Source organism: Muscardinus avellanarius (assembly GCF_963383645.1).
Source record: "Muscardinus avellanarius genome assembly, chromosome: 14".
Lineage (NCBI taxonomy): Eukaryota > Metazoa > Chordata > Mammalia > Rodentia > Gliridae > Muscardinus > Muscardinus avellanarius.
In genome coordinates, this window is record NC_137800.1 from 40,769,708 (window position 1) to 40,796,855 (window position 27,148).

The 27,148-nt window shown below is 37.0% G+C and overlaps 1 protein-coding gene across 2 annotated transcripts in view; it reads right to left on the reverse strand.

Annotated features, from left to right (window-relative positions):
- Window positions 1–27,148, reverse strand: part of PCM1 (pericentriolar material 1) — a gene marked incomplete at both ends in the record, with an annotated part of 99,300 nt that overhangs the window by 46,434 nt on the left and 25,718 nt on the right. For both annotated transcript variants that reach the window (XM_080710063.1, XM_080710062.1), the window contains 12 exons: window positions 4,695–5,053; window positions 8,110–8,281; window positions 12,994–13,184; window positions 13,684–13,829; window positions 13,921–14,140; window positions 16,845–17,042; window positions 18,658–18,848; window positions 19,512–19,652; window positions 20,871–21,000; window positions 21,128–21,279; window positions 26,299–26,534; window positions 26,646–26,797. In XM_080710063.1, coding sequence (XP_080566189.1) covers window positions 4,695–5,053; window positions 8,110–8,281; window positions 12,994–13,184; window positions 13,684–13,829; window positions 13,921–14,140; window positions 16,845–17,042; window positions 18,658–18,848; window positions 19,512–19,652; window positions 20,871–21,000; window positions 21,128–21,279; window positions 26,299–26,534; window positions 26,646–26,797 — 2,288 coding nt within the window. The remainder of the gene's footprint in view (window positions 1–4,694; window positions 5,054–8,109; window positions 8,282–12,993; window positions 13,185–13,683; window positions 13,830–13,920; window positions 14,141–16,844; window positions 17,043–18,657; window positions 18,849–19,511; window positions 19,653–20,870; window positions 21,001–21,127; window positions 21,280–26,298; window positions 26,535–26,645; window positions 26,798–27,148) is intronic.

The following is a 27,148-nucleotide window of genomic DNA, read 5'->3' on the forward strand; positions in this document are numbered from 1 at the left end:
CTAAGCTGGGCATGGTAGTGTATGCTTGTAATACCCACACTTGGGAGGCTGAGACAGGTTCGAAGCCAGCCTCAGCAACTAAGTGAGACCCTATTTCCAAACAAAGTGTAAAATAGGTCTGGGAATGTAGCCTGGAGATAGAAAAGCCCCTGGGTTCCACCACAAAACAAAAACAAAACAAAACAAAAACAAACCACCACCAACAAAAAACCCCTGCTTTCTTATGTCTATTTTACCTAGAATTTTCATTAGGAATGACTTCAAATTTTATCCGATCTACTGCTATCATTATGACTTTTGTTCTTCTGATTATGTTCACAGATTTCCTGCTAATGAAACATGACTATATTTCTGAAATTAACCATAGTGACAATTATTCTAATATTATTTTAATACAATGGCAAATTCAATTTCTTAATATTTTACTTGTGAACTTATGTAAGTTAACTTGGTCTGTTTTCTTTACTCTCCCCTATAAAAAGGGGACTCTGAATCATATTTTGTACTAGGATTTTCCTCAGATAAAAATACAACAGAACTGGGCATGGTGGCACACATCTGTAATCCCAGTACTTGGGAAGCTGAAACAGGAGGATCATGGGTTTAAGCACAGTCTCAGCAAGTAGTGAGACTCTCAGAAACCTAGATATCTTGTTTCAAAATAAAAAAAATAAACCAGGGCTAGGAGAATAGCTCAGAGGTAGACTACTCCTGGGTTCAATCCTCAGTATCACAAAAAACAAGAGCAATCTAACAACAACCACTAGTGTTTCCTGTCATCCTGACAAGGCTCTCTTGGCTGAGTCAGGACTCTTAAGATGCAGTTCTTTTGTAATCATGTATGGGTTATTATAATCTTCTACTTGTGTGAAAAGAAAGATTACCTGCTAAACAGTTTGTATGTAAGTTTTCTTTTGTGTGGGAGTTTAGGAAATGGATGTATTTTCTCCCTCATGGCTGAATATAGGCAGCTATTCTGATCTTCAATCTTAACTCTTTCTTCATTCCTTTAACTGTATTTAATTATTGCTTATCCATCTGTTTTTTCCCCCTTCAGCACTCCTTGTATATAGACCTCCAAGGTATTTCCTTAAGCCTCTCTTCCTTTTCCTCTTGATTTTCTCTCAATACATTTTGTTCTGTGTAATGACATGATTCTTCTCCTTGATTTTCTAGGTCAGTAATTTGGGACTTATTGTCTTACTTTTTAAATAAACTAAACATTTAAAAAAATCTTTTTTTTTGTTATAAAAGAATTTATAAGTCAATCTGCTTATATACCCTTACTGTTTTGTTCAAGTGTGTATTTCTTTTTCTGGTTTTCTTTTCTTTTATGGTACTGGAGATTGATTCCTAGGACATCCTACCTCTGAGTATACCCCCAGTCCCATTTTTTAAATTTCGAAACAGTATCTCACTAAATTGCTGAGGCCTCACTAAGTTGCTGAGGCTGGCCTCAAACCTGCAATTCTCCTGTTGCAGCCTCCCAAGTATAAGATTATAGGTATATGCTGGTTGTCAAGGGTATATTTCTTTCAATACTTCTGACTTTTACTATCCCTTAAGGCTAACCCCAAATGCTGGGTAACTTTAATGGTAGGATGCTGAGAGTGCAGGACAGAATCTTTCTGATGGTCAAGCAATATTCTGGTCAACAAATCATTCTAGCAAGACAAAAATAGGAAGTTTTCCCACCCTTCCTCATCTGCAAAAGCATATTAACACTCTTACATGTGCAGGGGTGGAAAGGACTGCCATATACTTGTCTAGCAACATTCCTATTCATTAGCAGTCTGAAGTGGCAAAAAAAAATTTTTTTTTTTTTTTTTTTGGTGGTACTGGGGGTGGAACCCAGAGGTGTTCTACCTCCGGGCTATACTCCCAGACCTTTTTTTATATTTTATTTGGAAACAGGGTCTCACTAAGTTGCTGAAAGCCTCACTAAGTTGTGAGGTTGGCCATGAACTTGTGATCCTGTCTCAGCTTCCCAAATACTGAGATTATAGGTATGAGCCACCACACCCAGCTATTGAATAAATTTTTATCAAAACTAACAAAATTTTCTTTGGAGATCTTCAGTAAGCACTTTAATAAAACACACATATAGTCAGCCCTCCCAAACACTAACACCATGAGATGAAGCATGCTACAAATAAGATGCTATAAAAAGAAAGGGGAAAAGAAGCCAAACTACGGTTTTATGTGTGAGTCCCAAATTAAAATATCAAAGGTTAGATTTCCAAAGTTTAGGACAAATGTGTGATTAAATGGTTTCTCTTTGGTGCACTTTAATGGCAAATCTCTAAGGGTAGTAGTAGAATTAATGAAGGTCAATACTTCAGAGTAACATTGGTTAGGCTGGCTAACCAAGAATAGTTCATAATACTCATTACTTTAAGGATATGATCATTTATCCCCATCACACTCTTTTCCCTTATCTCCATTCCATTTTTCTCAGCATGAATGGTTGATATAACTAAAAGAAACAGTATGTCTAAACCTGTGCCTCCACTGAATGGGAAATACCTCATCCATGGCACCCTGGAGACCTTGCATGTGTCTAAAGAGTCCATTAGAGATGAGGACTGAACCACTGCTGAATCTAAGTCTTAGCAGAATGCCATATGACCTTCCTAGAACACAGAGCTGCCATGTGGCCATTTCCTACTTCTTCTTTCTCTCTGAGAAGCTGCTAGGAAACAGTTTTAGATTTCCACTTAGGTTCTAATGAAACATGAGACCTTTCTGTCTCACTTCTGAGAAGATAACTACAGCTATTAATTTTTTCTTCTGAGCCTTAAAGTTGGCCTGTCATTAACAGATGGTCTTGAATGCCTACTGAACCAGTACAAATAGAGATTTTAATTTAAATGTGAAGGAAGAGAACACAAAGATTAGAATATCAAGTTTTGTCCTAAAATTAAAAATGCTGAGTTTAAATACAGAACAATAATTTCCCACAATAAAGGTGTTCCAAAAGATATGAACATTATCAGTATTTCTAAAACATGGCCATAAATTGGCTAAAAGTTCTCTGCTACTCAAACTGCAGTCCATGGACTAGTATCTGCAATATCTGATTCTATCAGAAATGCAGACCCTCAGATCCTGACCAACTGAATCAGAATCTGCACTTGAGTCTTGAATGAAACATTAAAGTTTAAGGCACACTGCCTTAGCATACTCAAAATAACTGGTTTAATAAGAGAATGCTAGAATAAAAAACATTAGGTTTTTTTTTCATTTATTCGCATGACAAAACAAAAATTTTGTGGGGGCGGGAGCTAAGGAATAAAAAGTTACATGATTACTCAAAGGGCTTCTCTCAAAATGACCATTATTCATTTAAATGCTCCCTGGTGGCACTAATAGTGATCTTCCTTTCTTTCCTTTCTTCTCTTCTTCCCTCCTCCCCATCCCTTCCCTTTCCCTCTCTACTGTGTCTTTGTCTCTCTTTCTCTGGAGTAAACCCAAAGGCATTCCACCTCTGAGCCCTGATTACTGATTTTTAAATTTTGAAACAGGGTCTTACTAATAAGTTACCACATGTTGGCCTCAAACCTATAATACCACTGTCTCTGCCTCCCAAGTACTAGGATTAGCCCATATTTCTTTCAAGGTATGAATCAAGAGTAAGAAGTCAAGCTGGGCATGGTGGCGCACGCTTGTATTCCCGGCATTTGGGAGGCTGAGACTGGAGGATCACCATTCACAGACAGCCTCAGTTACTTAGTGAGACCTTTCACAACTTAGTGAGACCCTGCTTCAAAATAAAGAATTAAAAAATAGGGCAGGGGGTGTAGCTCAGAGGTTGAATGCCCCTGGGTTCCATCCCCAGACCCGGAAAAAAAAAAAAAAAAAAAGAAAAAAAGAATAAGAAGTCATGATTAGAGAGTTGGATGCAAGACCAGTTTAACATTAAAGGACAGAAAATAGTAAAACAGGAGCATCTTAGCAATTTTTTAGTAATCTACAAAAATCAGGGAACATCTAAGCTCATAGTAATATATAGGAAACAAAGAATGTTTTTCTTTTCTTTTTTATTTTTTTCCAGTACTGGGGATTGAACCCAGGGGTATTCTACCTTCGAGCTACACCCCCAGCACTATTTCTTATTTTTACTTTGAAACAGGGTCTGAGTTGCAAAGGGCTTCACTAAGTAGCTGAGGCTGCCCATGAACTGAAATCCTCCTGCCTCAGCCTCCCTAATGCTGGGATTACAAGTGTATGCCACCACGCCTGGCTACAAGTAATGTTTAAGAAGCACAAAAAGAATAAAAGGCATATTTAAAATGTCTATATCATGCGGGACGTGGTGGCGCTTGCTTGTAAAACAGGAGGATCGCACAGGTTCGAAGCCAGCCTTGCTGGCTTAAGAGACCCTGTTTCCAAATAAAAATATAAAAATAGGTCTGGGAGTGTGGCCCAGAAGTAAGAAGGGTTTCCAGGAACCCCAGTACCACCAATAAATAAATAAATAAATATATAAATAAATAAACAAACAAAATAGAATGTCTATATCAAACACTATTGGCAATATTTTATTTAAAGAAATTACAAAGGTAACTAAAAATAACTGTAGGTCTAGAAAAGTGCCTGTCCACCCAGCCATAGTAAAATTATATGTCTACATGCCATAGTAAGGTTGTCAATATTTAAGCTGATCAACATTCACAACAAATTTTAATACTCACCAATATTTTTAACTCTGTTTTTCAGCTGAGTAGAATTCCTCTTCTTACTTTTTGGTTTGGGAGTCTTGTCTTTAGATGCGAGGCTGGCCTGAGCTAATGCTTTTCTTGTTTTGAATGTTTTAGTTACTGTTGTTGGATCTACTGGATCAGGCATGCTGCTAAAGCTTTCTAATGATTCTTCATCAAACTGGCGTCTTCTTCTACTTGTATCTAATTGATTTTTGCGATTACTATTTGAAGTTTTCTCTACAGATACTGCAAATCCAGTCTTGATAAATGGTTTTTCCATTTCCCCTTCTTGGTCATATAACCATGGTGTCCTACTGGTTTCTACCTCTTCTTCAGGTTGTTTCTGATTCCTTACCAATGAAAACAAGTTTTTAGAAATAACATAGTTTTATTTACTGAAAACTCCTGATATACTTAAAGCTTACTCTGGAATAGTTTTAGGTAAATAATCAATAGGCTATAAAAGTATCTTCACAAAAATATGCATAAAGTATGCAAACACTATACATTAGAGACTCTTTTCACCAAACTATTTTTATTGACAAAAACTCTAAATCAAAGACTTAGCATTTTTGATGGAAAGGGCAGGGGGAAAAAAAGTCAAGCAAAGATAGGCCATACAAAGAAAAAAAGAAATACAAAGGGCCTCACTAAGAGCTATTAAAAGTGCTATAGTGGACAGTTCAAGAACATATATGGATCTCTGTTATCTAAAGCAGTTCAAATATAACTAGAATTTGTAAAAGCAACTGCCCACTCAATTAATAGTTTATTTCTCTATTCACTAACTAGTTTAGTTCTGTTGGTCTAGTGTCACTTCCCAAATTTTATCTGCTGAACGCTGGTATCCCTTAATATTTAAAAAATATTCATTCACTGACCATCTAAGTTTGGAAAAAGAAGGGCAAAACAAAGAAAGGCTTGTAGAAATTCTCATTACTATTATTATTATTTTGGTACGGGGGGCCGAGCCCCAGCCCCAGCCCTATTTTTAAATTTTGAAACAGGGTTTCACTAAGTTGCTGAAGCTGGCCTCAAACTTGCCATTTTCCTGTCTCAGCCTCCGAAGTACTGGGATGACAGGTATGCACCCGTGACACCTGGTTTGCCTTTTTTTTTTTTTTTTTTTTTTTTGCAGTACTAGAGATGGAACAGGGGCATTCTACCTCCAAGTGACACCCCCAGCCCTATTTTTTTTTATTCTTTATTTTTTGAAACAGGGTCTCACTGAGTTGCAAAGGGCCTCACTAAGTAGCTGAGGCCGTCCGTGAACTGCAATCCTCTGGTCTCAGCCTCGCCAATGCTGGGATTACAAGCATGGGCCACCACGCCCGGCTACCTGGTTTGCATTTTTAATATGCCAATGTCATAAGAGGGATTGTGAACAAGAAGTCCATGTTTTGTCACAGAACCTAGCATGAACAAGTGTTCCAAAGAACAGTTTGGGAAACACTGACCTATAAGTTTTAATTCTACATAAGGTTTAGAAACCTATAACAGCTGATAGGACAAAAATCGTACTGCCACATTTTTGTATGACCTGTAGGCTAGGAATGTGTTTTATATTCTTAAATATAAAAAAAAATCACAAGAAGAAAACTGAAAAGAAAAAAAAAAAACAAAAAAAAAACTATTTGACACATGAATATTAAATAAAATTCCAATTTCAGTGCCCAAAAATACAGCCACATTAAGATGTTTACAGATGTCTACAGCTGTTCTTCTGTAACGATGGCATAGACAAATGGCTATAATAAATAGTATGGCTACAACGCTTAAAATGTTATCTAGCAAGTTTTAGAAAAAGTTTTCTAACCCCTGCTCAAGACTGTTACCTAGTTGTTATCTCTATTCATTTACTTCAGGGTACATAAGATAGATCTTGGAAGATAAAGTCTATCTAAGCTGAAGTAGGCTAATTATCTAAAATAAGATATTCAGATCCATCCTAAAATGCAAAGCTAGAATAAATTTTACCAGCAAGTATATAAAAAATATTGATAAGAATAAAGTAGGGAACTTCCAGGAAAAAGTCCTACTCAAGTTTTGAATAAATGCTTACTGCTTGTGATAAAGATTCGACCACTTTTCTGAATAACAACTGTACAGTAAACTCATGAAAAGAATACTTTTATACGGCAATGTGAAATTTAATAGGAAAAATGGTTAGAAGTATTAATTAAAGGAGTCAACAAAGTCAAGGAGATTAATCACAGCATTCCTAGAGATGACAACAAAGTTGGAATTCTAAGATTTAATTAAAAAAAATCCCAAATTTTCATGAAAAACAGTGACAAATGCTAATTTAAGAGGCCAAGACATGCCCAAGTATATAGCTAAAAGGAAATGTAGTGTGAATGATTTGGTTTTTTTTTTGTTTGTTTTTTATTTGGTGGTACTGGGGGTGGAACCCAGAGGCCTTCTAACTCTAGGCTATACTCCCAGACTTATTTTATATTTTAATTTGGAAACAGGGTCTTACTAAGTTGCTGAGAGCCTCACTAAGTAGCTGAGGCTGGCTTCGAACCTCTGCGAGCCTCCTGTCTCAGCCTCCCAAGTCCTGGGATTACAAGTGTGCGCCACCAGGCCCGGCTAGTGTGAATGATTTGTAAAGGACATGGACAGAAAATCAGAGCTACTTCTGACAGAATATCAGGTACAACTGACCTCTAACTTTTCATTTTTCTAACAAATTTTTTTCTGAAGTTAAACAAATAAAAAAAAATTTTTTGCCAGCTAGTTACCAAAATAATTTTTTAGATTAACACAACTGTTAAAAACATAATTTATATATAGCTATAAAAATAGATAAAATGAATAACCTAAGTCAAATAATCAGCCAGGCATGGTAACGCACTCTTGTAATCCCAGTGTTTGAGAGGCTGAGACAGGAAGATTGCCGTTCACACACAGCCTCAGCTACTTAGTAAGGTTCTTTGCAACTCAGTGAGACCCTGTTTCAAAGTAAAGAATAAAAAATAGGGCTGGGGGTGTATCTTGGAGGTAGAATGTTCCTGCGTTTAAACCCTGAACCACACACACACACACACACACACACACAAATAATAATAGTAGTATTAGTTTCTACTCCTAAATTAGTTAACAGTGAATGCTTATCCTTAATATTAAATCAAGGACAAAAGACACCCTATGAATTAGGTTGTATTCTTGCAAACTGACTCTCACTGATTTCTTTGATCAAAACTCTGAAATTCTCTTGGACCAGGGTTACCAGCAGGTATATGTCTGAGGAACATCTAGTAAGATGCAAAGGCTTCATTTTTTTCAACACTTATAAAACTAAACTATTACAAAAATCCTCCCTAGTTGTATTCCGAAATTATACAGTTATAACACAAAAACTGAATGCTTAAGCAAATAACAGATTATGCTCACAATCAAGTACCTTTGCTTTTCTGCTCCAATAGATGAACTGCTTTCAAAAGGTTTTGGAAAAGCCATATATTCTGTTTTCCCTGAAGAATTTTGGGCTAATGGTTGTTGCTGTTCAGTGGGTGTAGAAATATTTTGAGAAAAATCTCCCAAATTAGAAGGAAATAAAGGGCTGAAGTTCATACCTAATAAACAGAAGAAATGAGTAAAAGAATAATGAAATGTCTTTAGTCTTAAAATAAAGGTGTTTTTTTTTTTTTTTGGTGGTACTTGGGTTCCTGGAAACCCTTCTATGTCCAGGCTACACTCCCAGACCTATTTTATATATTTATATATATATATAAAATTTGGAAACAGGGTCTCTCAAGTCAGCGAGGCTAGCTCTAAACCTGTGTGATCCTCCTGTCTCCACCTCCCAAGCAAAGGGATTACAAGTGTGCACCACCACGCCCGGCTTAAAATAAAGTTTTAATTAAAAGTGCTGTACAAGCTGGGCGTAGTGGCACACGCTTGTAATTCCAGCATTTAGGAGGCTGAGACCGGAGTATCGCGATTTAAGGACAGCCTCTGCTACTTAGTGAGGCCCTTTGCAACTCAGTGAGACCCAGTTTCAAAATAAAGAATAAAACAATAGAAATGGGAGTGTAGCTCGGAGGTAGAATGCCCCTGGGTTCCACCCCCAGCACCACACACACACACACAAAAGTGCTGTACAAATCCAACTAAAAGCCAGGCGTGGTGGTGCACGCTTGTAATCCCCGCGCTTGGGAGGCAGAGACAGGAGGATCGCGCAGGTTTGAAGCCAGCCACACTGGCTTAAGAGACCCTGTTTCCAAATAAAAAAGTATAAAAATAGGTCTGGGAGTGTAGCCCGGAAGTAGAAGGGTTTCCAGGAACCCCAGTAGCACCACCAAAAAAACCAAAACAAATCCAACTAAAAAAAAGGTAACAAACTAGTATTTCATTTATTTTATCACTGCTTATAATACAGCCCACTACATTTTAAGCATCAGGTGATACAAAAATGTGATGATTTTGGCCCCCTTAAGAACTAGAATTTATAAGTAGCAGTACCTAACATTTATAAGGTTATTAAAGGGTATCAGACTCAACTAGAAGTGTTTTACATGTTACTTCACTTAATATTCAAAGAATACTTTGTCAGTAAGAAAATTGGCTTAGAGATCAATGTTTAATAAACTGTTTAGCTCTCAGGTCGGCACAGCCCCAAACTTTATGTTCTTTCCACTCCAATTGGGAAAGCAAAATATAATTATTTACCAAATAGGGTTAGGTATCTGAAGCATTTGTATGGGGCTTCTGACAACTTGGGGAGGAGAAGATAAGAATGCTTCACAAAACTGAATTGGCTTGTAAAGAATGAATTCTCTGTACAGGAATGGTAAGGGTATGAAGAGTATCATAGTAGCCGGGCGTGGTGGCACACACTTGTAATCCCCACGCTTGGGAGGCTAAGACAGGAGGATCGCACCGGTTCAAAGCCAGCCTCAGCTACTTAGTAAGGCTCTCAGCAACTTAGTGAGACCCTGTTTCCAAATAAAATATAAAATAGGTCTGGGAGTATAGCCCAGAGGTAGAAAGCCTCTGGGTTCCACCCCGAGTACCACACACACACAAAAGTACCATCGTGTAAAGGAATAAATAGCACATGCTGCTTCTCATTTATCACTTAAAAGTCTACTCAAGTAGTGTTTGCTGTAAATATTTACAGTTTAAAACTAAAAGCTTATTCAATTTTTTATGGCCATTATCTTGAAAATTCTGTTAAGAAAATACTGAGGGGAGTGGAAAGGGGGGAAGAGGGAAATTCCCTAATGTACATGATGTACATTCACAAACATATCAAAGTCAATCACTAAGCCAAACATGAGAAGGAGGGAGGGGGGAGAGATTTGGGTAGAAATTGGGAAGGGCTAAGTGAGTGATGTGGGCATGTATGTCTCTACCATCTTGTACTCCATTAAGCTGTAATGACTACAATGCACCAAAAAAAAAAAAAAAATGGAAAACAGTATGGAGAATCCTCAGAATAATGGGAACAAATCTACCATTTGATCCAGCAATACCACTGCTGGGCATCTACCCAAAAGAAAGGAAACCAAACTACCAAACTAATGCATGTGTATCTATGTTCATAGCTGCACAATTCACCACAGCCAAACTATGGAACCAGCCAAGATGTCCATCAACAGATGAATGGATTACAAAACTGGGATATGTACACAATGGAATTTTACTTAGCCATAAAAAACCCTACAATTACATCATTTTCAGAGAAATGGATAGAACTGGAGGACATTATGCTAAGCGAGATTAGTCAGTCACAAAAAATAAGAAATCTGATGTTTTCCCTAATATGTGAAAGCTCAGGAGAAATGGGTTGTAGGAGGAACTCTAGATGAAAAAGGAACTCCTACAGAGGAGCAAACAAGACAACCTAAGTGAGGGGATGGGAGGGGGGAAGAAGGAAATTCTCTAAAGCACACAATGTACTTAAACATATTGAAGTCAACCACTAAGCCAAGCATGGGAAGGAGGGATGGGTAGGAATTGGGTAGAGGCTAAATGTGCCATGTGTACATGTATGTCCACACAAGTGTTTTACCCACTTATGATGTATGAATATAATGCACCAATAAAAAATTTTAAAAAAGAAAAATTACACTGGGAAAAAAAAAAGAAAGAAAAGAAAATACACTGTAGCCCGGTGTGGTGGTATATACCTGTAATTCTAGTACTTGGGAGGCTGAGACAGAAGGATCACAGGTTCAGTGCCAGCCTCAGCAACCTGGCAAGACCCTGTTTCAAAAACAAAAAAATACTAAAAAAGGTGGAGGATATAGTTTGGAGGTAGAGTGCCTGTGGGTTCAATCCCCATTACCATACACACAAGATATACTGCATTATATGGATAAATTTATACTACTCATGAAGCCCTTCCAACAAATTTTCTGGTTATAACTGGTCATTACTTTTTCGTTCTACATTTTTAATTATTCCCTCTTCTCTCCTCTACTTCCTTTCTTCTTCTTCCTCTTTTTCTTTCTGTGGTACTGAGGATTGAACCCAGGAACATTCAACTCAGCTCCTATTTTTAATTTTTTAATTTTTTTTTTTTGAGGTACTAGGAGTGGAATCCAGGGGCTTTTCTACCTCTAGGCTATACTCCCAAACCTATTTTTTATTTTTTATTTTTATTTTTTTGGTGGTACTGGGGTTCCTGGAAACCCTCCTACCTCCGGGCTACACGCCCATACCTATTTTTTATATTTTTTATTTGGAAACAGAGTCTCTTAAGCCACAAGGCTGGCTTCGAACCTACGTGATCCTCCTGTCTCCGCATCCCAAGCATGGGGATTACAAGTGTGCACCACCACGCCCAGCATCCCAGATCTATTTTATAGTTTATTTGGAAACAGGGTCTTACTGAGTTGCTCAGAGCCTCACTCACTAGCTGAGGCTGGCTTTGAACCTGTGAGATCCTCCTGTCTTAGCCTCCCAAGCATTGGGATTTTAAGCGTCCACCACCATGCCTGGCTTGTTTTTAAAATTTAAACAGGGTCTAAGTTGCAGAGGCCCTTGCTGCTAGGGCTGGCCATAAACCTATGATCCTCCTGCCTCAGCCTCCTAAGTAGTGGGATTACAAGTATGCGCCACCATGCCTGGCTTGTAATGTCTTTGCAATTACTCCTTTTTCTTTATCACTACTGCCAATGCCTTAGATCAGGCTATCATTTTTTTCTGATATTACTGCAGAAGTATTCAATTCACCAGCTATACTTATAGTTCCTTCCCCCTTTACCCCTCTCAAGTTGGTCGCCAGTATCATCTTTTTAAAATATAAACCTCTTGTTATTCCCCCTGCTCATAATTCTTAAATAGTCCCTCCCAACCCAAGCCTGAAATATAAATCTAAGATTCTTTTTGCCAATCATTAAAGGCCTCCGCCACTCCACATCAGTTCCTCTTTCCTGCCTTGAACCTAAACACTAGTCACACTTAACTGCCTCTAAATAATATATTATTTCGTTGCTTTTGAAAACTAAGCACTTCATCTGATTACAAAGCCATTTTCCTTTTATTCTCTCTGGAAAATAAAATCTATTCCTTCATTAGCTTAAATATTACCTTTCTGGAAAAAGCTAGTGCTGACACTTTCCAAACATTTGTGCCATAGCTGTGGCATCCATGGCACTGTACATTTACTAACATTAATAGCTTCCTCACTAGATTCTTAATTCCTTTAAGGATTAGTTTTGCTAATCCGTGGCTCCCAGTAACTTATTCAATGCCTAACATGTGATGGACACAGAAAAAGTCTGAATAAAAGCCTTAACTAAGCCGGGCGTGGTGAGGCACGCTTGTAATCCCAGCATTCGGGAGGCTGGGACCTAGAGGATCGCGGTTCGCAGACAGCCTCAGCTACTTAGTGAAGCCCTCTGCAACTCAGCGAGACCCAGTTTCAAAATAAAGAATAAAAAATAGGGCAGGGGATGTAGCTTGGAGGTAGAATGCCCCTGGGTTACATCCCCAGACCCGCAAAACTAAAAAAAAAAAAGCCTTAATAAGATATGTACTTCTCTAGAACAGTGTTGTCTTATTTATCTTTACTCTCCTAATCCTTTATTATAGTGCTTGATGTACAGCAGCCATTAGATAAGTTAACTTTTTCCCCTTAAACACAGTTGAAGCAAACATTCATCAGTTATTTTGTTAGCAACCATATTAGGTTTTCATTATAAGAAAGTGTAGAAAACAACTAGTGACTTTCTTTGCAAACATTTTCTACTACCCCCAAATGCGATATTAAAAATTCATGCAATTGATAAATTATAATCTCATACTCTATTTTCCCTTTAGTTTTTCAGTCACCTACCTGGTGCAAATGATGAAAAATTAGTAAATCCAGGTAAATTGAAGAGATTTACAGGCTGTGTTGGAAAGCTAAAAGGACAAAATAAACTGGGAGATGGTGGGTGTGATGCACTGTTCCCTCTTTCCTTGGTTCCAGGTTTTTCTGGATGCTGATTTTGTTGACGCATAAGTTCATTTAGCATTTGTTTCAACCTACATAAATTTAAAAAATCAGAAATTTAGAAATCAGTTATATTACCATCTATAAAAGCACATTCAGAAAAAATCATATGTAAAAATTACTTAATAGCATGTAGAATAGACTGACTATTCTAATATTGCAATAAATATGTGCTTGCTTTTCTGGCTTAATTCAATAAGTAGCCTTTGGAAAAAGAACTAAATATAGTACTTCAGTGAGACAGTAGGTATAACTATGAGAAACTAATTTTTTTTTGCTTACAGCTTAGTTATGGCATAGGTTATATACTACAATGTAAGTGCAGAAATCAATAAAAAATTATAATAAAAAATCAGGATCACAATATCAACAGGGAACATTAGGTAAATCACTGCTGATAATTTTCAGGTAATAAAGAATGTCTGAATATGCAATTTGGCTCATCCCTTTTCTCCTAGAAGGTAACTGCCAAATTCTCACTCGATTTTAGCACTCACAAAATAGTTTGAATATTTCTAAGAAACAGATTACCTCTGAACATTATTCTGTTGCCATGTTAGTTGTGTGTAGCACTGATTTAGCTGGTGCATTATAAGATGAACTTGAGGGGATGCAACATTGCTTGGCATAACACTGTAAGGACCTGTGAGTAGAGTTTGTAGCAGACAAGATAGAGTCTATTGAAAGAAAAATTTCGTTAATAGTTACTGAGGAGTTGAGGAAAATATGCACTGCTTAAAAAAAAAAAGTTTTCATATCAAATTTTACCTGCTGATCTTGCATCAGAGTTTGACAAATATTGACACTGAAATCAAGTTGTTTCTTCAGCTGATTAATTTGTTCTTGCCATTGTTCTTTCTCTTCCACATAAGAAAGCTCTGATACCCATCGAAGATTTTCTTGCCGTTGCATGCTGATATTCTGTTGTCTTGTCTTGGCTAAAGGACGATAATTACCATCTACCGAAAATGGGCGGTTGTTCTTCCACCTAACACAAGATTTAATGCCTGAAATCAGCATATGTAATAGTTCTTTTGGGGGGGTCTTTTTTTTGTTACTAGGGATTGAATCCAGGGACTTTCTACCTCCAAGATACAATCCTAACCCTGTTTATTTTTATTTTGAAGCAGGGTCTCACTAGGTTAATGAGTCTCACTATTTGCTGAGGCTGTCCTTGAACTTGTGATCTTCCTGTCTCAGCCTCCCAGACATGCACCACCATACCTGGTTAATAGTTTGTTTTTTCTGTTTTTGTTTTTGGTACTGGGGTTGGAACCCAGGGGCATTCTACCTCCAAGGTACACCCCTCAGCCCTATTTTTTATTTTTTATTTTGAAACAGGGTCTTACTGAGTTGCAAAGAGCCTAAATAGCTGAGGCTGTCTATGAACATGGATCCTCCTGTCACAGCCTCCTAAATGCTGGAATTACAAACATGCAGCACCTTGCTTGACTAGTTTGGTTTTTAAAATAAAGCAGTAAACCTGATACCCTCATCTACGGGTCAGTATTCTTAAATTTAAAAACTATAACAATAAAAGGGGGAAATAATGCACATTTCTAGCCTCATACAATAATTTCCAGTCTTTTTCACTTATGGTTTAACACAGAAGAGCCCATCTAATTCTGTATTCTGCAAAACAAAAATATTTGCTATAATTTGGTGTAGGAGCATTTGCTTATAATCCCAGTACTGGAAGTGAGGCTGAGACAGGATTGCAGATAGCCCCAGCTACTGAGACCCCCCCCCCCAAACCCCTGCAACTTTGTGAGACTCTGTTTCAAAATTAAGAATAAAGAATAAGGCTGTGGAGTGTAGGTTCAATCCCAATACCACAAAAAATTGCTATATTACAAGCACTTTTCTATTCTTCCCATTTTTTAAGTTTACCATATAACATTCCATCAAATGAAACTATTATTTGATTCTATTATTCCATCAAATGGAACCATCTTTTATTCATGAGAAATGTTCAGTTATAAATAACAATGCAATTAATATTTTAAAAATTATTTTTGGAATAGGGGTCTCATTAGGGTGCCCACACTGGTCTCAAACTAGGATCAAGTAATCATCTCACCTCAGCTTCCTCAGTAGTCTGGGCTAAGGCATACACTACCACACCTGCCAGTGCAATTAATATTGTTGTTCGCATCCCTTTTTCACTATAATTTTTTGTTTTTGCCTAATTCCCCAACACAGAAGCAAAGATGAAAGCTTTTGTATTACTCCTGATCCAGTCTAGCTGGGATCTTTCACAAAAACACTTTAATGATATAATAATAAAAATAACATTCAGGCTGAGCACAGCCTGTAGGCCGAGAAAGGAGATTTGCAGGTTTGAGGCCAGCCTGGGCAACTCAGTAAAACCTTGTTTTAAAATTTAAAATTTTTAAAAAAGAGCTGAGGAATGTAGCTCAGTGGAGAATACCCTCCCACCTCCTTATTCATTTCACAGCAATGCCAAATAAATAAATACATTGTCTTTATTCTTGGTTTCTGGCACAGATGCTAAAACCCTTGTTATTTCCTGAGGGGTAAAGTATCTTTTGTTACTCTCAATTAGCCCATTTCACCATACCTACTCATATACTCATGAAGTAACTCTTGGAGGGCCTTCTATAGCCCTCCAAGAGATGGGGGAGAATGGTTACCAGAAAAACAAGTCATTTAAAGGCTTTAGCTTCCAGATCCACTCCTGACTTCCATGGAAGAAAAAGGGTCCAAAGACTGAGTCCAATCACCAATGGCCAATTATTTAATCAATCCTGCCCGTATAATGAAACTTCTATAAAAAAAAAAAAAAAACCCAACCCTACATAGTATAGTTCAGAGAGATTCCAGGTTAGTAAGCACATTAAAGTACAGGAGAGTGGTGTGCCCAGAGAGCACACTGAAAATCTGCACACCTCTCCACCTATCCTTTCTCTATATATTACTTTCACTTGACTGTACCTGAGCTGAGTACTTCATAATAAGTTGATAAATATAAGACAGTGTTTTCCTGAGTTCTGTGAGTTGTTCTAGCAATTTACAAGACCCAAATTGGAAGGAAGCCAGGCCTGGTGGTGTACACTTGTAATCCTACTGGGCTGAGACAGGAGGATCACAGGCTCCAGATCAGCTACATAGTGAGGTCCTCCACAACTTAGTGAAACCTTGTTTCAAAAATAAAGAATAAAGAATATGGCTAGGGCATAGCTCAGAGGTAGAATGCCTCTAGGTTTCACCCCCAGTACCACAACAAAAAAAAAGTAGTGCTTGAAATGAGGACACTCATGTAGGACTGATTCCCTTAACTTATGGGTTCGGCACTAATTCTTGGGTAGCTAGTCCTATAACTGAATGTGTGTGTGTGTGTGTGTGTGTGTGTGTGTGTGTGTGTGTGTGTGTTACTGGGGATGGAACCCAGGGCATTCTACCTCCAAGCTATACCCCCAGCCTTACTTTTTATTTTCAAAAAGAGTCTAAAAGAGTCTAAGTTGCGGAGGGCCTCACTAAGTAGCTGAGCATGGTTGTGAACCTGTGATCCTTCTTCCTCAGCCTCCCAAGTACTGGGATTACAAGCATGGGCCACCATGCCAGGCTTGAATTGAATTTTATGACACTCAGTTCATTTGGAGAATTGAAGAACTGCTTGCTGTCAATAAGAAGAGATACTTGAAAGCAAAAAATTAAACAATTAACCTAACCTATTTTTAGTTTCTTTTACATTATAGGAGTTGTGATTCACACTGTTAGGAAGATACATAGGAAAATTATCATTGGAACTGGCATCTTGTTCTTCTTCTTCTTCATCTGTCCGAACAATTCCTTCAGAAAGGTAAACATCTTCATCTCCTTCTTCATCTAGGGCACACTGAGTAGACCCTCCCCAAGTTGCCATTGTTCTAGTGATTAAGAGACCAAAATTAGTTAATATTCTGGAGATGAGCTAAATACTTTAAAAATCATTATGAGACATATTTTCTATCAAATGTATACATACATGCATATATATGTATATATCATTTTATTTAATCAGAGTAACTCTATGAGATTAATGGTACTCATTTTATTGCTGTTATACAGAACACTTAGGTTTTTTCCCCAAAACAATTTTTCAATTTAATTTATGAAATAGTAATTGCATCCCCTGAAACTTCACTTTTCTTTCTTTCTTTTTGTTTTAAAGTATTTGGAATTAAACCTATTCTAACAGGGTCCAACCAAGTTGCCAAAGCTGGCTTCAAACTTGCAATCCTCCCACTTCAGTTTCCCGAGTAGTTGAGATCAAAGGCATGCATCGCATCCATCCCTTGAGACTTTCTTTCCTAAAATAAACATTTCTTAAATTTTCCTTCAAGCCAGGTGTGGTGGCGCACACTTGTAATCCCCGCGCTTGGGAGGCGGAGACAGGAGGATCCTGCAGGTTCGAAGCCAGCCACGCTGGCTTAAGAGACCCTGTTTCCAAATAAAAATATAAAAATAGGTCTGGGAGTGTAACCCGGAAGTAGAAGGGTTTCCAGGAACCCGAGTACCACCACCAAAAAAAAAAAAAAAAAAAAAAAAAAAATTTTTCCTTGAATGACAGTTCTCTACTTTAGTGCTGTCTAACAGAACTTTCTGCAGGAGTAGTAATGATTCATATCTGTGCAGTTCTCTATACTGGATATTGGTACATATACATGATTACTGCTCATTTAAAATATGGTTGATATGCCTAAAAATTTTTTATTTTAATTTAAATAGAAACCACTATTTGCTGGATGCCATATTAGAATGTACAACTCTAGACCAATGGTTCTGATCATAAAAAGTATCTGAAGGACTCTATAATAAAGAACAAATGTGTAGCAGCCAAAATAGTATAAACTATATACATAATTTGATCAGTAAAATGCTTATTGGTAGTACAGGAAAATAAGCAATAGAAAGGTTCTAAGAAGAAGAGAATAACTCTAATGTTCTAAAAATGAGTCATTGGAGGATATGAAAAGGTAAAGTTTTAACAAATCTGGATTTCAAAATTTTAGATCTAAATGTTACTATATTGCTAAGCAATTAACTGATCTTACAGATGACTCTTTATGAAATTTTCTAAATATGAAAACTCTGTATAATAAAATGTCTTAGGATCCACAGAAACCTTACAAACAGCAGGTACTCAATTTTAAGTAAAAAAGTAGTTTTTTTTGGTCTGATAGAAAAATAATATAAAATTATCAAGCATTTTCTTTTTATATGCTTAAAAACTTAAGTAAACAAGGATTATAGAAACTAGAAAATATTTATCACCATTTGATCAAGTGCTATTGAGAAAGATATTATAAGAAGTTAGAAAAGTGGCTGTATTTAGTTAAACTGAGTCACAAAGGTGATACTTTGTGACTAATATTATTTGTTAATAAAGGTGATACTAGCCTCAGTGAAAAAGATTTGTGCTGTGGTATACGGGGAAAATGAGGCTGCCTTGCCTACAGGTTTTATGTAAGTGATGTTTTATAAACATGATTTTACTCTTACTTTTCTGTCCTACTTTGTTGAGGAGTACACAGGTTCTCAGATCCATCACTTCTCAATGACACAGCCACTGGAGATGTAGCTTCAACTAGACCTTGCCTTCTCTGATGTTCAGCCATCAGAGCTTCAAGTTGCTTTCTTCTTTGTCGAAGCTCTTCCCTTAATATTTCATGTCTTCGCATGTCTGACCACAACTATTGGTTTAAAAATCAGAGTCAAGCAAATATTTGTATTTGCTGTAGCCGTAAAGAATAACAGCTCTAAAAAATACTATCAGTCCCACAAAGCTTTCTGTATCCATTCTATCTTTTTTATACTAAGATATCCATGAAGGGTAAAGTATTTTATTAATGAATAGGAAAATGCCAGGCAATCATTAATTCTTAACGAAAACAAGTAGCATTCACATACACTTCATCAACTATTTGGAAATTATAATATTTTCTAAAAGTTATATGTATCAAAAATACCAAAGAATAGGTCTAAATGAAATCTATTATTAGTATTTGCTTAGTATGATTAATATTTGCTTCAACTACTCCCTTATATTATAATTATGCCAAGTATTTGCTAATAAAGAGAATGACTATTTTGAAACAATGCCAGCAAAATTATTTTTTGAAAAAAATTTTAGTTGGGGGATTTACTCCCCCAACTAAAAGATACAAAGCACACTACCATTTAGAAATATATTTCACATTTTTCACATAGAAAGCTTGCATGTGTGAGGTGCTAGGTTCAACTACCCCCAGCACTTCAAGAACAAAAACAAAAATACCCATTTGTTTCAAAGATGCTGTTTCCCTTCTTATGATGTAATTTAAGATCAACTCAGAAAGAGTATGCTGTAGCCATACCTCATTATCCACTACTGAAGAATCTTCAGGTTCAAAAAGAGATTTGCTTGTGCTGGTCTCATTTTCATTAGTAGTTGGGGTTGAAGTTACAGCTGGTATATATTTTTTAGTGGGACAATTATCCACACTAGTGGCAGACAACTGAAAAAAATTCACAAGAAAAATTATGAGGTACTAAAGCAATTACATTAATTTAATAAAAGCAGTTAGTTTGCTTCATCTCTAGAGCTAGTGACATATTTAATGTTACTTCCAGACCCCAACTGCCATCATCACCTGAAGATAAAAGAAAAAAAAAAAAAAAGGATGAAAAACATAAGCAAAAGGTGATGAGTAGTAACACTCAACAACAGGGGCAATAAGGATCAAATATTGTAAAAATTTTTGAATACTTAACCTAGTTCTACCATATATTCCTCTGGACATTATTTATATAATGGATAAAGGACAGATTATATAATGGGAAAAAGGCTGGCCATGGTGGTACATGCCTCTGATCCAGTACTTGGGAGTCTGAGACAGGATTGCAGGTTTGAAACCAGCCTCAGCAACTTATCAAGAATACCATATTTCAAAATAAAATAGGGCTGGGGTTTTAGCTCAGCGGTAGAATGCCCCTGGATTTAATTCCCAGTACCAAAAAAAGAAAAAAGAGAAAGAGAAAGAGAGAGATAGATTGAGAACGTGGAAAAGTTAAGAGTTTACAAAGTAAAGAACTATATTAAACCATATAATTTGATGTTTCTCTTTCTTCTAAAGAATAAAATTATCCAGTAAATTTTAAGAAAATAATTACTATTCCATTCCTATATTAACCTTACACCTGATTATCTGACATGGCTAGAGGCAGCTTATTTTCTGTTTAATCTCAAATATCTACATTATGGAGTACTACTTAGTAAGCAAAAATACTTTCTATCAAACTATGTATAATCATTTTTCTTGATTATCTTATGATGGGTAACTAAAGTCTTCATTACATTAATTATAGGTCAATAAAATACAAAAGTTCTGGTCCATAATTGCAAAGTTTAAATCAGATTATTTTAACATAATAAGCATCTATATATATTTATATTTTGAACCAATGGCTAGATAATACTGCCAAAAACAGAATGGAAATAACCAATCAACTCCCATGTGTTATCTTTCATAGTATAAATGTGTCATGTGCTGTCTTTCAAGTGTAAATATATATCCCCAATCTATCTCATTAATTCTTCAATTTCATTGATCACAAAATTGATAGATATAAACCTGTCACCTCAATACTAGAAAAGGTAAAGATTACTTTTAGCTAACACTAGATTTTAAACATCTTTTTTCCCGACAAATTGAAAATATAAATTTCATGATTACCTGCAGATCAGGACAGGCCTTTTGCAATGCTTGAATTTTCTCTTGAATCTCAATCAGTTTCTTTCTTTCTTCCTGCAACTGTTTTAGCTCCCTTTGTTGCTGTTGTAGCTTAGCCTCATAAAATTTCTCTCTAAAATTAAATTCACATTTGTGAACTCCACATGTGATGACAGTATTAAGCAAAACCTAACAAAATACCTAGCCAAACACTTTATAACAGGCACTACATTTTAATTAAAGTCAAAAGCTTACCATACCTTGCCTTTTCATTTACTCCAGTATCTTTCTGTGTTTTATTGGCATTCTGTCTAACATTATTTGAATTTTGTTTGGTGTCTCCTTCTGCTGGATAGAAATCACCCAAATTTGATGCAGTGGCAGAGATAACTTCTTGGGCTGCATCATCATCCTAAGATGGCATAATTATATTAAAACAATCTTGGTATCTAAAGAAATTATTCAATTCATAATTTAGTAAATACATTTGACCTAACATAAAACTAATGCAATAGAGAAAGCATATATTTTTTATAGAAAACTAAACTTCATCCTTTATCAATGACAAGAAATGAAGTTTTAAAGCTAAAATAAGCACATTTAAAATCTGAGTGGCCAATTATTCAGTGCTATTGAGGAGGTAGAAAAGAAGTAGGCAGGTAGGGAAGAGGCCTCAGTAGAAAAGCTTCATTTCCTGAGGGGCAACGAATACCAATTAACTTCCAAGGCTCCTAAAAGGAGACCAGCTCTTACAAGGTTCAGAGATGAGAATGACCAAAGTTTCACAAAACCATCTGTTTACTAATCAACAAGCCCAGGAGACATCCCTGGAGCAAGTCTGACACCTCTACTGAAAGGAGACCCCCTCAAAGGACATGCAAATACCCTATGCAAATTCTAAGAACTGCCTCCCAGACTCCAAGTAACAGAGGACATACAGAGATATATAAACCCCTAGACCAGTCAGTCACCAGGACGGTTATCCACTCTGGGAACTCCTCCCCGTTGGGGAGCTTTTCTCTCTCTCGCAGGTCTCGTTAGCTTTGAGAGAAGGTGGGGTGCAACTGAAGGCACTTGGCCTGGGCTACATTCGGGTAGTGACCTGAAGGCCTCCGCTGGACATCAAGGCCAACCAGGGCCCCTAGGGGTGACCTGCACTTCTTTTCTGGCAGATCGTGTGGACTTTGGGAGAAAGCAGCTTGCAACTGAAGGCATTTGTCTTGGGCTACCCTCAAGTATTGTCCTGAAGGCAGCTGCTGGGCACCAGAGTCCCGACAGCCCTTAGGGGTGGTTCTGCCACTTTTCCCTATTCCCTGCTGTTTCCAATAAACTTCTTGCTCCCCTTCCTGCCATCTGCGGGTATCATTCTTCCATCGCTGCTGACAAGAATCTGGTAAGGAAACGCTGTGTTTCTTCTCAAGAAACCCTGTTTCACTATGTTTTGGATATGATTTGGATTTAGAATGTCCCCCAGACCTCATGTCTCCAAGGCAGCCATGATGGGGGAAGGATTTGGCTGCTGGTAAGTGCCTCGGGGTGGCCCAAGACAGTTTTCCCAGGCTGCTGCAGCTTCTAATTCCTCTCTCTCCCCTGCAGCCATGAACTGATAACAAGTGCTCTCCTTTTCTCTGCTTCCTGCCCTCATGCCCTAAAGACTTGGCAGCTGGTAGAAATGGATTATGCATGGAATAAAATCTACAGACCTGTAGGCAAATCTTTCTTCCTTTAAATTTTGTGTTAGGTGCTGGATTACAGGGGTAACAATGCTGACTGAAACACTTGTCAAAAAGGTACCAGCATTTATTTATTTATTTATTTATTTATTTATTTATTTATTTATTTTGGTGGTATGAGGATGGAACCCTTCTATCTCTGGGCTACACTCCCAGACCTATGTTATATGTTATGTTTTTTATTTGGAAACAGGGTCTTAAGCCAGCAAGGCAGGCTTCAAATCTGCGCGATCCTCCTGTCTCTGCCTCCCAAGTGCAGGGATTACAAGCATGCTCCACCATGCCCAGCAAAGTACCAGTATTTATAATACGAACTATAATAAAACTACCCCATTTCATATGTATTATAATTACTGGGAAAACATCCAAAGTCCTTATCTTACTAGTAATAGTAGATAGTATTTCTTGTTAAAATTAATGTGATTATTAAAATAAGGGTCTGAGAATTAACTCTTGCAATTCCCTGAAAATAATTAGCCCTGGATTTTGTTTTTTCTCTGAAGAGCTCAATTAAAATTTTTTTTCTTTTTTTTTTTTCTTTTTTTTTTTTTTTGGTGGTGGTACTGGGGTTCCTGGAAGCCCTTCTACCTCGGAACTACACTCCCAGACCTATTTTATACTTTTTTATTTTTGGAAACAGGGTCTCTTAAGCCAGCACAGCTGGCTTCGAACTTGCAGGATCCTCCTGTCTCCGCCTCCCAAGCGCAGGGATTACAAGCATGTGCCACCATGCCCAGCTCAATCGAAATTTTAAATTTTGAAAATATTTCTCTGTTAAAAGAATGAAGAAAGCTGATTCTTAGCTATAAAACTGTCTAACCAAGTTCTGAGAGATAGTGCTATTCTGGCTTTTGCATCTGGTACCTGGCTCCCGTAAAGTATTTTCAAAGAATAAAAAGTCAAACACTAACGTGTGAGAAACAATGCAAAATAAAGCTGCCTGAAATTTCAGGTGGTAGATGAGGGTACCCAAACAACTGAAATGATAAAAACTACAGCACTAATAGAAATCTGAGAAAGTAACTACAGTATTATCAATTTAACATGCCCTGCCTCACAAACTAGGAAAGTAAGAGATGGATATCTGGAGGCTTACAAGATATATAAGGTTTCATAAGGGCCTTGCTCTTAAATTATCTAGGGTAATCAAATCAGAAGCGGTAACAGTTTCATATAATCATACAACTACATAACTGTTTAGACTACCTCCTGTGACCCTTGGAACAAGGATACAAATAAAGTTACAGGCCGGGCGCTTGCAATCCCTGCGCTTGGGAGGCGGAGACAGGAGGATCGCGCAGGTTCAAAGCCAGTCGCGCTGGCGTAAGAGACCCTGTTTCCAAATAAAAATATAAAAATAGGTCTGGGAGTATAGCCCAGAGGTAGAAGGGCTTCCAGGAACCCCAGTACCACACACACACACACACACAAAAAAAAAACCCACACAAAAAAACAAAAACAAAAAACAAATAAAGGTACAGGAGAAAGAACTTCATTTAGCCAGTTGTGGCATATACCTGTAATTTCAATACTTGGGAGGCTGAAACAGGAGGATTACTGTTTCAAGGCCCGCCTCAGCAACTTGGTGAGACCTTGTTTCAGAAAAAAAAAAAAAAAAAAAAAAAAATATATATATATATATATATATATAGAGAGAGAGAGAGAGAGAGAGAGAGAGAGCGCGCGCGCGCATGCGCACAAGCTGGGTGTGGAGGCTCATGCTTATAATCCTAGCTTTTGGGAGGCTGAGACAGGAGGATCACGGTTCACCGACAGCCTCAGCTACTTAGTGAGGCCCTTTGCAACCCAGTGACACCCCATTTCAAAATAAAGAATAAAAAACAGGGCTGGGGTATATCTCGGAGGTAGACTGCCCCTAGGTTCCATCCCCAATACTGCCAGCCAAAAAAAAAAGAAAAAAATTTGTGTGTGTGTGTGTGTGTGTGTGTGTGCGTGCGCGCGCTCGGAAGCCTTTAAACTCTATGGTTTGCAGTTTTCATATGTATTTTAGATCTTAGAACACTCCCTAAAGCAAGAGTATCATTCAATATAAGCCTAAAATTAGGCTGATTCATCATAAGCCACCAGTTATTTCTGATCTAATAGTCCCACTTTAGTCCATCTCTCTAGAGAACAAAATCTTAAAAAGAAATAAGAAATTACAAACGCAATATATTCAAGATATTTATTACTTTATTTTTTATTTTTGGTGGTGCTGGGGATTGAACCAAGGGGCATTTTATGCCCCAGACCTATTTTATTTTTTATTTTGAAATAGGGTCTCAATAAATTGCGGAGAGCCTTGTTAAAATGCTGAGGTTGGCCACAAACCTGTAATCTTCCTGTCTCAGCCTTCCAAGTATGGAAATTGCAAGCATCTGCCACCGTGTCTGGCTAACTTATTAATATTATTTGCTTTATAATCACTTTTAATTTCTCCAAATGGCAATACAGTTATGATAAAATACCAAAAGCAAAAGACATTTAGAAAAGTCTCCTTTACAGTTTTTTCATTCACCATAGGCGATAAACACTGTTAGTTTAGGTATCCTTTCAGATACACTTTGAATACATAAGCAACAAGAAATATATGCATATATACAAACTTCTATATGTTTGCACCCTCTTTTCCTCAACAGCTCTTCTTATAATAGAGAAAATGTGGGAAAAGCCAAAAACCAATCATACTAATAGTTAAACTTTAGTATATCAACATAAGAAAATGTAATAGAAGGTACAAGAAAATGGACTCATATATCATAGCTTAGAGTATCAATATAATTATCCTAGGCAGCAATTAAACAGTATCCATTATATTAAAATATACATAAACTATTCCACAATTTAATTTTTTCATATCTATTCCAGATAAACATAAAAAGGCTTTTTTTCCAAAAATGTACAAGCCAGACACAGTGGTATCTCTCTGTAATGCCACTTACTTGGGAGGCTGCAGCAGGAAGATTACAAATTCAAAGGCCAGCCTGAGCAGCACAGTGAGATCATGTCTCAAAAAAGGCTGGGAATGTAGCTCTGTAGTTGAGTGTTTGTCTAGTATGCACAATACCTGAGTTTAAATCACCAGCAAAAACACACACATACAACCTTACTTATCTGGTCTTACTGAATAAGATAACATGGTTTTGCTTATTTTTATACTAAGTGGGTTAAGATCTTGGGCTCTGGAATAAGAGTGTTTAAATTTTGGGTCTGATAGTTGTATATGACCTCGGGCAATTAACACCTCTTCATTCTATTTAATATCCATCTCACTGTTATAAGAGCTGCAAGTTATAAGGCCAGTAACATCAGCAAAAACAAAACCAAAACCCTGGATTTATAAGTACAGCTATTCTGAAACCATCCTCATTTGTTTACATATAACTGTTTTTACAACTTAGAAGTTGTGATAAAGATTTTATGCCTCAAAAAGACTAAAATATTTAACTCACCTTAATACAAAAAAATTTGTTGATGTTTAATATACAACATATAAAGTATTAAGTCATTAAAACTGGCATCTAAGAAATAGATGAAGAGCTGGGAATGCAGCTCAGTGGTAGAGTGCCTGCCTAGCATATCCAATGCCCTGAGTTGGATGGACAGATAGAGCATACTAGTATATATACCAACATAATTATCAACCACATACACAAACTGTATAAGGCTGTACTATTTAACAAATAGGTAGCATTTACCTGCACCATAGCAACAAGATCTTGTAGCTGTCTAAGTTTCTGTTTTGCAGCCATAAGTCTATTGATCTTTTGTTCAAATTCTGCATCTTCTGGAGCCTCATCAACCAGACTGCTCCTATGACTAGATAATGAAGCTCTACTGACGCCCTCCTCTTCTGCTTCTTCTTCCTCTTCTTCATCTTCACCTTGTGCTACATGCATCCCCTGTTCTCCTTCCCTACTGTATCGACAATCTGCTAAAAACACGTATCATTAAAATCATTAATTTTAAAATAAACCTAAAAATATTGAAAGAAAATCTACTTCATAAAAATATGATAACACTACCTATAAACAGTCAATCATACCTAAAGAAGGAGGCATGTTTAGAGCCCTGATGTTGGTAGCAGATCTGTTATTAATTTCACAATTAGAATTAACTGACCTCCCATCTCTATTATTAGAAACACATTGTGCATTACTATTAACTTCATTCCACGTAGCAGCTACTTGTGGATTTCTGAAAGAAAGAAAACAACTTGAAATTATTTAAGGTTAAAAATATAAAATCAAACTTTCAGAGCTTTAGTAAAATAGTTTCAAACTAGTCCAAAATAAATAATCAACTCCTCCTATTTATTAACTTTCTTTTGGAACCCAGGAGCTGCACTTGTACCTCTGGTACTACACTCCCAGACCTATTTTATTTTTTATTTAGACACAGTGTTGCATTACATTGCTGAGAGCACAGTTGCTGAAGCTGGCTTCAAACTTCTGATGCTCCTGTCTCAGCCTCTCAAGTAACTACAATTACAAGCATGAATCATTACATCTGGCTTCATTAACTTTTGCATATGTGTTATTCAGAAAT